Here is a 14,797-nt window from a genome sequence, read left to right as displayed (position 1 = left end):
GTTTGGAGGGTATTTGAGCATTGATTATCAATGCCACACCTCCGTGTGCCTGATTGTTAGGGTTGTGTACAACATGATTTTGCCAATGAATTATATAGTTCCAGAGAGAAACAGTTATATGTGGGGTCAGATTGGTTTCCTGAAGGCAGAAAGTGATAGGATCATGTGAGGAGATCCTGGATGTCATTTAAATTACTTCAATATCCTCTACAGTTCCACTGCAGAAATGTAAGCATTATTTGGGTTTAGTAGAACCCTCAATTTGTTTTCAAGGGGTTGAAGGTTTGTTTTGCTCAAGTTTCTCTTTCTCCTTCTTTGGAAAGTATGGTTTTCCCGTGTCCACATCAGTAAACAGTTCTAATACGTGCTCATCTTGCTGTGAGCTATCTTCTAAGTCCATGCAATCTGTTTGGTTTGCATCAGGAGAGGTAGTTACTTTAGTGTTTTGCTGTGGGGAGGCATCTGGCTGTACAGTAATTGGAGTAGTTATGTCTTTACTTTGTTTTCTTGTCATTTGGTTTACTGTTATGGTAGTCAATACTGACCTTGCCCACTGAGTTAGCGATTCGCTTGGCGGTATGGTTACCACCGTTTGGGTTGCAATTGATATATGTCTTTTAGTTGCTTGAACATAGGTTGGTTTATTATTATTCAGGACTGGTAAAGATTTTTTGGCCTCTTGATAGATGACATTGTGTTCAGTTTTGTATCGTTGTATGTGTTTTTCACGTTTCCAAAGGGTACACTCCTTAGAAAACGCTGGATGTGCTTCTCTGCAGTTTGGACAACTAGGTGTTGTAGCCGTGCATTCAGTGTTCGTGTGCGCAGTGGACCCACATGTGGCACAGGCAGCTGTTCCCCTGCAGACTGGCTGTGAGTGCCCAAACTTCTGGCACTTGTAGCAGCGTAAGGGATTTGGAATTTACACTCTAACATGGCAATTAAGATAACCTGCTTTGATTGCTGTTGACGGTTTAGAGTTATTGAAAGTGAGTGTTATGTTCCAAGTGGGAACTAGTATGCCGTCTTTCTTTGTCATTATTCTTCTTACACTGATTACTCCTTGATCTTGTAATTCCTATTTTAACTCTTCATCTGACACGTTTATGAGGTCCCATTTGGTGATGACACCTCGACGTGTTCAGGGAAACGTGGTGAAATGATAATGGAAGTGCCACCAAAAGTTTTTAGTTTTAGTAATTGCTCAGACTGTTGAGCAGTGGCAACTTCAACCACTAAGTCTTCCAATCTTAAGCGATAAACTGTTTTGGGGATGCCTATTATGCTTTCTAGGCATTTTTGCACTAGAAATGGTGATAGTTTGCCAATAGGTTGTTCTTCAGTTGAGTGAATGATAAGAAAGGTTGGAGTTCTGATTTTGGCTATGTCAATCTTTTGAAGTTTAGCTGCAAAAAAATCAGGCTCTGATTGTTTTCGCCCTGTAAGGATCTCATCAATGCACCCAGACTGTCTTTCAGGCAGTACTAGGTGGTCGTGGATTTCTGGGTCTTAGGATCTGTTTGCTCCATTTCACCCTGGAAGGGAGAGCTTTTCCCCTCCAGATTACAGGCCCTGCCACATGGAGGTGGAAGCAGTGCCACCTTTGTGAGCAGTAGTGGGTTAGTAATAAAACAAAAAATGGAAAAAAGAAAAAAAGGTTACTTTTCCTTCTGATCTAGTAAAGTGCTTTCTTTACTGAATGAATTGAGTGTTAATGTAATGCTGAAAATAAGAAAACGATTTTATTTCACCAAGAAAGAGTGCTAATTTACTGGCAGAGATCACAGACCCCAGGTGCCAAGTGATCACAAAATCACTTGGCACCTGGGGTCAGTTGCACATGGAAGACTACTGTACAAGCTGGAGCAGTATGGCATTAAGGACAAGTTGCTACAATGGCTAAAAGGGTGGTAGAGTGGGAGAAGATAGAGATTGGTGATCAATGGACACTGCTCTTCGTGGACTAATGTTATTAGTGGAGTTTCTTGTTGGGCCCATTCAACCACTTGAGATACCTTCATCAATGATATTGATGAAGGTATCTCAAGCTTAATGTTCAAGTTTGCAGATGACACAAAGGTTGGCAGGGCTAGTAATGACAGTACGTTAGTGCAAAAGGATCTAGAAACATTGAGCAGATGGGCTAAGAAGTGGCAACTGAAGTTTAACATTGACAAATGCAAAGTACTGTATATGGGTAGCAGTAACCCCAGTGTAACATAACAACTGTTACACTGCAGTACTACACTCAGGGTAGTGGAGAATGAAAAAGACCTGGGGATAATTGTGCAGTCAGATATGAAGTTTTCTGACCAGTGCTGACAGGCTGCCAGAGAAGATCATGGCATCTTTTCAATGATATGTATATATTACTGTATACATATCATTGAAAGCTAGAAGGGGATGGTCAGGTCACACCTTGAGTACTGATTGGTGAGGGGTAAAAAGGTGGAGTCCTCGTACCAAGAAAGGCTTAAGTTTTGCAAATTGCAGCATCTGAAGACTAGGCACAATCGAGATCTGATTGCGGTGCAGAAGGCCTTGAATGGGTTGAGCAGACTCAATTCTGAGGGGATTCTTTCTATTGCTCAGATTATGAACCGGAAGGGCTATAAATTCAAATTGAGGAAAGACAGTTGTAGAAAAGATGAGTGGAAATTTGCCTTTAGCCAGTGGGTAGTTGATTGTTGCTAACTCAGTGTATAATCGTTATCCTTTTAGACTGATGGTGCACTATGGCCTCAATTGCTCATGTGCCAAAAAAAAAAAAAAAAAAAAACTCAAGTCACTCTTTTTAGTTCCCTTAGAACTGAGAACTTGTTTCTAACATTCACAATCTCTGCACCAGGCAGACATAAGCTGGCTGTGTTCCATCTGCCATTTTTCCAAATACATTCCAAGTTTCCCTTACATGTGAGTCTCTCAATAAAATTACCTCATTGTGTATTAGAACATTCAGTTTGATGATACATTTTTAGAGTCAGATCCCTTAGGAGTGCATGAAATTATATATCACCTGACCTGAGTATCTAAGCCCTCAGATATTCAACCTCATCCATTAATATGGCAAGCTTTAACTTAGGTTTTAGTACATTTCCTACATCTGGCATATAAAAATGCCTCATCTATATATATACATTCAAAGAAATGTAACAAGGAGAGGTCAGCCAAAAGAGTCATGACAAACTACTAGGCTATCATCTGCTGTCATCATATATTAATTACTATTACCACACTTAGGTCCTTGAGGTTGTCACAGACATTCTCTCAGATATGCCAGACAAGCTGTACTTGCTACCTGGAAGTCTAAAATGCTGATGGAACTGATATTCGGGTGACACTCAAGTTAAGTGGACCCAATTTCGGCGGAGTCCGTACAGTCTGGACAGCCAAATCCTCTGCTTGCACCTTCACGATGGTGGGACTGTTAGTAATCCTGGATATAACTTCCATGCACAAGCACACAGTGGGTGACCACCCAGGTGTGAACCAACGTAAGCAGGGGTTGAGGTGTGGCACCTACACCACATGGAGGAATGCTGCCCCTCTGTGTTACCAGGCAGTACTAGGTGGTAGATGACTCTCATCAACCGGTGCAATACCACCACTTTGCTTATTGGAGGCTTGAAGTGGTGGGACCCATGTTTAGTCTCTAGAGCTAAGCTTCCCCATCTCTTCCATCATGCATAATGACTGATGACTTTGAGGTTATGATGAATATCATCATAACCTTACATTTCGAGGGTACAGCTCTAAAATGGTGTTCGCAGGCCGGCTGCTAGTTAGTACACTGGACCGAACCTATTGGTAACTCTCTAGGAGGCTTCTGGATCAGCTAGTGTATAATCTTGCTACCTCTACTCTGCCAGATAGTGACTGGAGCGAGTCCGAGTAGTGTGTGTATGGGGGGGGGGGCATTGTGGAGGCCATGTTATGTCAAGGATTTGGGTATATTCTTAACATGTGTACGCCATATCCAAAAATTTCATTACTTCATACAGGATGCCCTACCCACCTTTTCTTACTATTGAGTACACCATGAATTGTCAAACTAATAGAGTAAGCTTATCTGCGAAAAGATCTAAACCTCCCAAACACTTCCTAGTTAATTTTACAAATATACATGGTCTCAATTCTAATCTCAACAATGTCCATTTCCACTTGCAGTCTGCCAAACCCCATGTACTTTTTCTGACAGAAACTCAGTTATTGATTGATTCAATTACTGCTCATCTCAGCTGCCCAAATTTTTTGCTATATGATTACTTTCGCCTCAAAGGTGGTACTTGTGTATATGTCCCTTCCGATATTCCATCAGAGAATTGGTAATTTGGAATCTCCTCTTTTCGATCTTCTCTGGCTTAAAATCTCTCTACCTCACTGCGTCAAATTCATCTGTTGTCTCTACCATTCTCCCAACTCCACTAATCACTTGGAGCTCTTTGACTTCCTCTCTTTGCAACTTGACTTTCTGCACTCCAACATTCCTAACAGTGAGGTAATTTTCCTTGGTTATTTTAATGTTCATAACTCCTGCTGGCTTCTGTTTTCTATTCACACTGGCCCAGCGGGTTGAGATGCTGAGGCTTTTGCAATTACTAATGACCTTGCACAGATTGTTCATTTACCTACAAGAATACTGGACAATCCTAACCATACAGCCAACATCTTTTTCGCTTGATCTTTTTCTCATTCTCACAAACAACCCTTCTAAGTACATGGTCAAAGTAAGAGGTCCTTTAGGCACCTCAGATCACAACTTGGTGATTGTCTCTTCTCCAATGGAGCCTTTATCTCATTGCTATTCCGGTGTATACCTCCTATTGTTTGGCATTACAAGAATACAAAATGGGATGACCTGCGAGATTTCTTTTCTTCTTTTCCTTGGTTGGATTACTGTTTCAAAACTTCTGATGTCAACATTTGCTCAGATCATGTCAGTAAAATTATTCTTGCAGGAATGGAATCCTTTATCCCACACTCCACTTTAAAATCTCATCCTTTATCTAAACCTTGGTTTTCCAATAAATGTGCTAAGGCTGTTCAAGAGAAGAATGTTGCATATCGTAATTGGCTTGGTTCTAATTCTTCAGTTTCATTTTCTGCTTAGAACAAAGCTCGCAACAATTGTAAAGCAGTTATTAATCAGTCCAAACTAGAGATTGAACAGGCTAAGAGTAGAAAACTTGCTTCTTGCCATAATGGTAGCCAAGCATTCTGGTCTCTTGCCAAAGCTATTGGCCGAAACTTTTGCCCATCTCTGCTCCCACCTCTGTCCAAACCAGACGGTTCTGTTGTCACTTCAGCCAACGATAAAGCTGACCTGCTAGCATCCCATTTTTCTTCCAACTCATGTATTAAAGATCTTGGTAAAACACCTCCCACATTCCCAACATGCTCCATTTAATGCCTCCTGTGGTCTTCTGTGAAAAGGATGTCAGAAGGATTTTGACGAATCTTGATGCTAAGAAAGCTCCAGGTCCCGATGGTATTTATCCACTTGTTCTCAAAACCTGTATTCCTGAACTTATTCCTGTTCTTTGCCGCCTTTTGTCACTTTCTTATTACAAAGGTGTTTTTCCTTCTGCTTGGAAATTTGCTCATATCCAGCCAGTTCCTAAAAAGGGTGACAAATCCCTCCCATCCAATTATCGTCCCATTGCAATTACTTCTACTCTTTCTAAAGTAGGCATCCCCGTAGCCAGGTGGGAAGGAGCAGCAGTGCGTGGCACACGCTTCTTGATTAGACCGGGGTTCGAGCCCATCAACACCCAATTACGGAGGATGTAGAAAGGTCAAGGGAATGACCACCGCATATTCCAGTAGCAATATGGCCTTAGTTGCTAATGCTCCTAAATACCAAATAACAAACAACAACAACTTTCTAAAGTAATGGAGAAAACAATTAACCACCAACACTTAAACTACCTAGAAACCTTCCGTCTGATCAATGATCGCCCGTATGGATTCCGTCAGTGTCGATCCACTAGTGATATTCTGGCTTATGTTATCCATTTATGGACTAATTCAATAGAAAAGTTTGGTGAAACACAAGCAGTTGCTCTTGACATCTCAAAGGCTTTCAATAATGTTTGGCATAAAGGTCTTCTAAACAAGCTTCCACCTTATGGTTTGCCAACTGTTTTTTGTTATTGGTTATCCAGTTTTCTCTCTGATCACTCACTGAGGGTGATGGTAGATGGCTCTCTGTCTTCTAACTTCTCCACTAATGCCGGTGTCCCCCAAGGTTCAGTTCTTTCCCCCACTCTTTTCCTCTTGTATATTAATGACCTTCTTCCATTGACTGGAAATCCTATCCATAGTTTTGCCGATGATAGCACATTGCATTCCACTTTCCATTTTGAGAAACTTTGTCCTGCTCAATCAGCTTCAACTTCTCGAAAATCTGCTACCAATTCCTTAAATGCCGATCTCCAGGTAATTCTCCAGTGGGGCAAAGACAACTTAGTTGATTTCAATCCTTCTAAAACTCAGTCTTGTCTTATATCTTGCAAAAAGGATTCTTCTGCTCTTATGCTTATCTTTGGTGACACTCTGATTTCTAGGCAAAATAATATCTCTCTTTTTGGGGATTACCCTGATTTCTATTCTCTCTTGGCACAAACACATTACAAATATTGCTTCCTCTGCCACTAAAAAACTTGGTTTTCTCTTTCGCTCTCAGTGTTACTTTTCTGTCAAACAGCTGTTCGCTCTTTACAAATCGCAAATCCGCCCTACCATGGAATATTGTTCCCACATCTGGGGCGGTGTCCCTAAAACCTCTCTCAGGCTTCTTGATTCCATTCAGAAGAGGGCAGTTAGGTTAAATAATGATTCATCTCTAACAGGGTCTCACTGTCTCATAGACGTTCTGTTTCTGCTGCATGCTTCTTCTACAGATACTTCCATGGGCACTGTTCTTCTGAATCGGCTTCTATAATTCCCGCTCTCTCTTTTAAAACAGTCCGAACACGTGCCACCACCAGAAAACATCCATTTACTGTCCAACTTCAAACTCACAGAACCAAGTTTTCATCTTCCTCAATTATTCATTCAACTGCCGTTTTCTGGAACAACCTTCCTTCATACATATTTCCTGAAAATTACAGTCTACAGAAGTTCAAGTCCAATGTCAATAAATATCTTCTTTCGTCTTCTCAACCTCCCACCCAAGCATGATACTAAGTACTATAGGTTCTAATACCTGTGGTGTTTGGGGTTTATATAAAAAAAAAAAAAAAAAAAACTGGAAATCTTATTCAATCATGCAATATAGTCAAAACATGCCATTACTTATTTTATTAATTTTTTTATTTGAAAATAAAGAAATGAACAAGAAGGCTAAGATATGTATGAAAAAGTTTTGAAATGACATGCAAAACATATATCAGAAAGGTGGAAAATTCTTAGAACATGAGTAAAACCATAACTAAAGTAATCACAAATGATTAGATTTAAGCTAAAGAGAAGGATATTTTATATATTTTAAGGAGTATCTCATTGATTTGCTAAATAAAAGAGTTTGAAGACATCAGTAGGGGAAAAGGAGGAAATACTGAAATGGGAGAAACTTCATTACAATGTAGCAAAGGTCATGGAAAATATTAAGCATGGGAGGTGTGGATGAAATCAGACCAGAAATACTGAAAGGTAAAGGGAAAATAGTGTCACAGTGATTACATCACATTATCCAGAGGTTATTTTCTAAAGTACAAGTTCCAGAAGAGTGGACAAGGTATTAATTGGATCAATATATATATATATATATATATATACATATATATATATAAAGGAAAATAAAGTTGAATGAAAAAATTATAAAGGAATTACAGCTTACCAGGTAAAATCTATGCAAGTGTCTAGGGGTTGTTGTTGTTATTTGGTTTTTAGGAGCATTAGCAACTAAGGCCATATTGCTCCGAGGATATGCAGTGGTCATTCTCTGACCTTTCCGCATCCTCCGTATTTGGTGGTCAACGGGCTCGAACCCCAGTCTAATCAAGAAGTCAGTCTAATCAAGAAACCTGGAAAAATAGCATCAACATTAGTGACTGTGAGCTTAACAACAGATTACCAATTGTCCACTAATCTGTAGTCATCTGTTGGTAAGACACAACATTAGTAAGTCACAGCATTTTCATGCATATAAGCAACCACTTAAACTTTGGATGATTGCATGACTTCTCAATCATCCTGCACCTATGATTTGGATTGACTTCACAACTATACCATACAAATTCATTAATAAAGAAAAAAATATGAAAACAAGCATGTTTTATTTCCCGTACTTATTACATAGTGTAATTTATTTTGATAAAATTATTGGGATAAATTGAAAATTTCTATTTTCAGAGAATGAATTTGATTCTGTAAAAATGGGATTTTACTGTAATTTATAAGACATGCTTTTGATAATATTTATATTTTTATAGAATGAATTTTATTCTGTAAAAATGTGATTTTACTCTAATTTCTAAGACATGCTTTGATGATATGAAATTCCATAATAATAATATTTTTAACCTTTTCTGAAGGATAGCTTGTAAGCCATAACCTGAAATCTAGATGGGTATTTTCAGGTGTCAGTTCTTCGCATATTCTTTCTAGCCTTGGCATCCATGACACTGCTAAATGACAATTCTGAAGAGCTACCCATGAACCATCCCTCTGGGCAATTTCAATCATTTGCTGTGCTACAGGACCCTAGAAAATAAATATAACATAGAAATCTAAAATATTCATTTATATTATAAAATAAAATGAGAGAGAAGAAGAAGATGTTGGTTGGTTGGTTATTTGGTTTTTAGGAGCATTAGCAACTAAGGCCATATTGCTCCGGGAATATGCAGTGGTCATTCCCTGACCTTTCCGCATCCTCCGTATTTGGTTGTGACAGGCTCGAACCCCGGTCTAATCAAGAAGCGTGTGCTACGCACTGCTGCTCCTTCCCACCCGGATACGGAGGCGCCAGAAGAAGAAGATAAAACATTGTTTCATATTTTGTTGTTATTAAATGAATGATAACAAGACATGAGTATACCTCATAATAGGAGAGTTTAACTTTCCAGATGTTGATTAGAATTTGTGTGTTGGTCTCTCATAGACTAGCAAGACATTTGTTGATTTCTTGGATGACTATTTTCTTCAGGAGCATGTTCGAGAGGTAACAAGAAGAAGTAATACTCTTAATCTGTTTATCAAGAGTGATTCCTCATGCATTAAAAATCCACAGGTAAAAGATCATTGGATGGCAGCGATCACAGTGTACTAATGTGAATTTGATTAAAGACATAATTATTGTCAAGGATAAAGGGAAAGGCTTTTGCTTTCGTAAGAGTGACTATACAGTTTCAGACAGTTATTTTCAGACACCTAAATGGATGTCAGATGAACTAATGAGGCATTAGCATTAGTAGAGGCATATGATGCAAGAAAGCAAGCTTATGCAGCATCAACAAAAAAAAAAAAAAAAAAAAAACACTCCCATTTCAAACCTCTGTTCATTCCAAATACCTGTCCAGCTCAGCCTTAAATTTATTTAGGCTATCAATTTCCACAACAAGTGCCTAGTCTCCAGACGCTGTAATTTGCAATACTTAAGCCTTTCTTCATGAGAGCAACCCTTTGTTCCATTCATAATCTTGTTGCCCTTCTCTGTATTCGTTCCAGCAGCTCTACATCCTTGTTAAATTGAGGCTTCCAGACCTGTATACCGTACTCAAGGTGTGGCCCGACCATTGCCTTATACAAGGTAATAATCACCTCCTTATCCCTGCTAGAAAAATTCCTGTATATCATTGACAAGACACCATGAGCTACTCTTGAAGCCTGTCTGCACTGTCAGAAAACTTCACATCTGCCTGCACAACCCCCCCCCCCCCAGGTCCCTTTCATTCTCTACCACTGTGAGTGTAGTACCACAGAGTTGATTCGTTGCTCTGGGGTTGCTGTTTCCCATATGTAGTACTTTACATTTGTCAATGTTAAACTTCATTTGCCACCTCTCAGCCCATCTGCTCAACCTTTCCAGATCCTGTTGCAGCAGCATCCTTAACAACCCTGCCAACCTTTTTATCGTCTGCAAACTTGGACATTAAGCTTGATATACCATCATCAATATCATTTATAAATACAGAAAACAACAATGGACCCAATACTGAACCCTAGGGACTCCACTAATAACATTAGTCCACAATGAACAGTGTCCATTGATTACCACTCTCTATCTTCTCCCACCTCAACCATCCCTTTATCCGTACCAGCAATTTGTCTCCAATGCCACACTGCTCCAATTTGTGCAGCAGTCTTCCATGTGCAACAGTATCAAAAGCCTTCCTAAGATCCAAATATATAATATCAAAGTTATTCCCTGCATCCAGTTCTTTTGTGACTGCATCATAGTATCCAATCAAGTTGGTCAGGCAAATTTTCCCTTAACAAAACCATGCTGTGTCCGAGCTATAACTTGTCTAGATGATCTTGTCTAGATAACTTGTCTAGAAGTCTTCTCTAGATGATCCTGCAGTGCTTCTTTAACCAATGCCTCCATTAATTTTCCTGGAACAGAAGTTAAACTCACAGGTCTATAATTACTTGAGTCAGCCTTTAATTCTCCTTTGTGAATTGGGGTCACATTTGCACATCTCCAGTCTATGGTACTCCTGAGTCCAAAGAAGCTCTCATAATTATGGCTAAGGGTTTGCTTACTTCCTTTGCTGCCTCCTTCAATACAACTGGATATATCATCCAACCCGGGTGCCTTTTTTATGTTTATCCTCAACAATTTCTCCCCCACTTTCCTCTCAGTTATTACAAAATCATCTAGCTCACTGCCAGAGTTTACTTCACCTCTGGCATTCATCACCTTCCTGAATAACTCCTCATGTGTGAAAGTACATGCAAAATATTCATTTAGTTTGTTAGCCACCTGAGCAGGATCATCAACAGTTACACCATCAATATCCAGTGGACTGCACTGCACAATCACCGCACAGGTGCCTAGTCTCCAGCCACTGCAATTTGCAGAACTTAAGCCTCTCTTGGTAAGAGGATCCCTTAATTCCCCTCACCAATCTGATTCATTGATTTTCCTTCTAGAGTTTACATAGGTAAAGAACTCTTTTCTGTTTTTCTTTGCATCCTTAGCCAAGGATTTCTCATAATCTGCCTTTGCCTGCCTAATCTCCTTTGTGACTTGGTTACAGAACAGCTTATATCTATCATAGGCTTCCATGTCACCCATTAATTTATATGTATCCCATGCATTTTTCTTCTCTGCCATATGTCTCATTAGTTCATCTGCCATCCATTTAGGCCTAAACCTTGAACAATATTTCTTAGTTGGTATATAAAGCCTAGTAGCTTCCAAGATAAATTCTTTGAATGCTTCCCATTTTGAATTTGCTGTTGGTAACATCATCAGTTGGTCCCACTGTATAGAATTTAAATACTGTCTCAGACCATCATAGTTGCCTTTATGAAAGCAAAAACCCTTCCCTTTACCCCTGATGGTAGTTACCTCTTTGAGTAAATCCATCTTTAGCACACTGTGATCAATGCCACCTAGTAGTTCCTTTATCTGCAGATTCTTAATGCATGAAGAATCAATAATGATAATCAGATCAAGAGTATTACTCCCTCTAGTTGACTCCCAAACATGCTGATGAAGAAAACAATCATCCAATAAATTCACAAAAGCCTTCCTAGTGTGTGAGTGACCAACCCACAAATTCCAGTTAATATCTGGGAAATTAAAATCCTCCATTATAAGGCTCTCTGATTTACTGGCCCACTCTCTATTTCCCTGTACAGTTTCTTATTATACTCATCAGAGTCATTAGGCCTATAGAACACTCCTACTCTCAATTTTGATCTCCCAATGCTTATGTCACACCTGACTCGATACTGCACTGTCGACTGGCTTCACTTCCTTGGATTTTATGTGTTTTTTAACTAATAGCATAACCCCTCCTCCCTTCCTATCCTTTCTGTAGACATTGTACTCCCCAAATTCCAGTTCTGCATTCCTTATATCTGTGTGACACCATGTCTCTGAAATCCACCCCACAATATCTGCCTTTGATGTTTTGAGCAAAACCTCAAATTCATCAAATTTATTTACTAAACTCCTAGCATTGGTGTACATGCAAGTATACATGCACCTGTTCTTTTTCTTAGCTACCCTAACACAACCCATGTGTTTACTTGTACCCCAATGATTCCCAGCAGTCTCTGAAATATCCTGCATCTTATTTTCCAGGCTGCGGCTCATTCCAATAGAAGCAGTGCAAGAATCACTTTCACCTCTGCCAGTGGCTGCTGTTAATCTATTAGTCCTTTTATCCCCCCAATCTAGCAGTTTTCCGACCCGCCTAACACTGCCTCGATAGCATCAGCAAACATTCTTGCACCCTTTCTATTTAAGTGTATCCCATCCCTGTAGAAAATGGAAATGACCACCACGTGGTCATTTCCTGACCTTTCCGCATCCTCTGTATTTGGTGGTCACGGGCTCGAACCCCGATCTAATCAAGAAGTGTGTGCTACGCACTGCTGCTCCTGACCACCTGGCTATGGAGGTGCTTCCTTTGCAAGTGAACAGCAAAGTCCAGGAAGGCCATGTATTTCTCTTTACTTTGAAAAAGCTCATAGTAGCTATATGAGAATTTGTAGGAAGTGCCAAGCCTTCCTACAAATTCTCTTCTTATATCATCATACAGTCAGTTCTGCTATATGCATATTTTCACCATGCGAATTTGCTCCAATGCAATTGATATATTAGGGACCAATCCAAGCATAACGTGATTTTCGGGACTCATGCGCGATTCCTGCGAGTAACACCAGGTGAACACAAAACCTGGCACCAAGCTAAAACATTGTGTTCTGCGCAGCAATACAAGTTTATGATGCTAAAAAAATGTGAAATGCGTGAGAGCTATATTTCCCATTTACTGTAGTTGTATTGGTCAGAGACACACTGTTGTCATTTGCTGTATTCCCAAGATAACAAGTGATATTGTAGGCAGACTCACATTTTTCTGTTCGAACAGAAATTTTGCAAGGCATGAGAGCGTGAGCAGAGGAACACGTTTCTAGAGGTCAATACCATAAAACAATAAAAACAACCTGGAGTTCCCAGTTTATTGGGCTTTTCTGTTAGTGCAATCTAATTATAAATGGGTAGTAGTAGTGGCATGTGATGCAAGAAAGCAAGTGTAAGAGCTTATGCAGCATCAGCCAAAAAAGAAAAAAATCACATCATACCCTCCAAATGCCTGACCAGTTCCTCCTTAAATTTATTTAACCTATCAACTTCCACAACGACAGATGGAAGTTTGTTCCAGCAATTAACTATCCACTGGCTAAAGGCAAATTTCAGCACATATATTCTACATCTGTCTTTTCTTAATTTGAATTTATGCTCCCTTAGGTGAAAAAATGGAAGGATCCCATTAGAATTCAGCGTGCTCAACCCATTCAAGACCTTATACACCTCAATCAGATCACCGCACAGGTGCCTAGTCTCCAGCCACTGCAATTTGCAGAACTTAAGCCTCTCTTGGTAAGAGGATCCCTTAATTCCCCTCACCAATCTTGTTTCCCTGCTCTGTACATGCTCAAGCAAATCTACATCCTTTCTAAAATGAGGTCTCCAGACCTGTACACAGTACTCAAGGCGTGGCCTGACCATTGCCTTATACAGAGGGACAATCACCTCCTTTTCCCTGCTAGCAAAATTCCTATATACCATTGACAAAACACCATGACCTGCCCTGACAGCCTGTCTGCATTGCTCAGAAAACTTCATATCTTACTGCACAATTACTCCCAGGTCTTTTTCATTTTCTACCACCTTTAGTGTAGTACCACACAATTGGTATGTTTCTCTGGGGTTACTTCTACCCATATGTAGTACTTTGCATTTGTCAATGTTAAACTTCAGTTGCCACTTCTTAGCCCATCTGCCCAAATTATCTAGATCCTGTTGCAGTAGCACACTGCCATTACTGTCATTAACAACCCTGCCAACCTTTGTATCATGTGCAAACTTCGACACTAAGCCTGATATACCTTCATCAATATCATTGATAAATATACAAAACAACAGTGGACCCAACACCGAACCCTCTGGGACTCCACTAATAACATTAGTCCACGAAGAGCAGCACCCATTGATTACCACCCTTTGTCTTCTCCAACTCAACCATCCTTTTATCCATTGTAGCAACTTATCCTTAATACCATTCTACTCCAATTCGATCTTATTGCATTCGTGATAATACCGATTTTGGAATTCTGTGGGTTTTTACATTATTGATTGCTTATTTGGTGAAATGTGTTTCCTCTTCCACAAAATCTTCAATCATATAAAAAACTTAAAATAAATTTTCAGAATCTTCTCTTCATTCCTATTTTTTAAGCTTCATAAACTTGTTACTCCCTATCTCACTTCTGCAATTTGTGTGTGCCGTGTTCGTCGTTATTGATTGCTTATTTTTTTTTTTATGGTTTTGAATTTTACAATACAAAAAAAAAAAAAAAAAAGTCAGTAAACAGAAATACAATTAGTATTCATATATTACAGCATTAATTAAGCTATGTACATAAGCGTTCATAGTCTCCGACCAATACAAGGTATCCTGTCAAGGTAAAGTGCTATATTTACTGTAATATTTATTTATTTATTTATTTATTAGAAATTTAAGATGTTTAAACCTGTGTTAGCAATTTTATTGGGTTCCAACTTTATTTAGTGTTTTAATTACCAGACTGAACATTTTTTTTTTTTTTGAGT

The 14,797-nt window shown here is 39.3% G+C and overlaps 1 protein-coding gene across 1 annotated transcript in view; it reads right to left on the bottom strand.

Moving 5' to 3' along the window:
- LOC150086891 (dynein axonemal heavy chain 7-like) overlaps positions 1 to 14,797 on the bottom strand; it is a 1,233,418-nt gene that overhangs the window by 195,076 nt on the left and 1,023,545 nt on the right. Inside the window, exon 53 of the mRNA XM_090372313.1 lies at positions 8,527 to 8,706. Within this exon, the coding sequence (XP_090228439.1) occupies positions 8,527 to 8,706 (180 nt within the window). The remainder of the gene's footprint in view (positions 1 to 8,526; positions 8,707 to 14,797) is intronic.

Source organism: Mastigoproctus giganteus, chromosome 4, assembly GCF_048544385.1.
Source record: "Mastigoproctus giganteus isolate SK-2022 chromosome 4, ASM4854438v1, whole genome shotgun sequence".
Taxonomy (NCBI): domain Eukaryota; kingdom Metazoa; phylum Arthropoda; class Arachnida; order Uropygi; family Thelyphonidae; genus Mastigoproctus; species Mastigoproctus giganteus.
The sequence above is the reverse complement of the archived record's forward strand: the minus strand, read 5'-3'. Positions and strand labels throughout refer to the sequence as shown.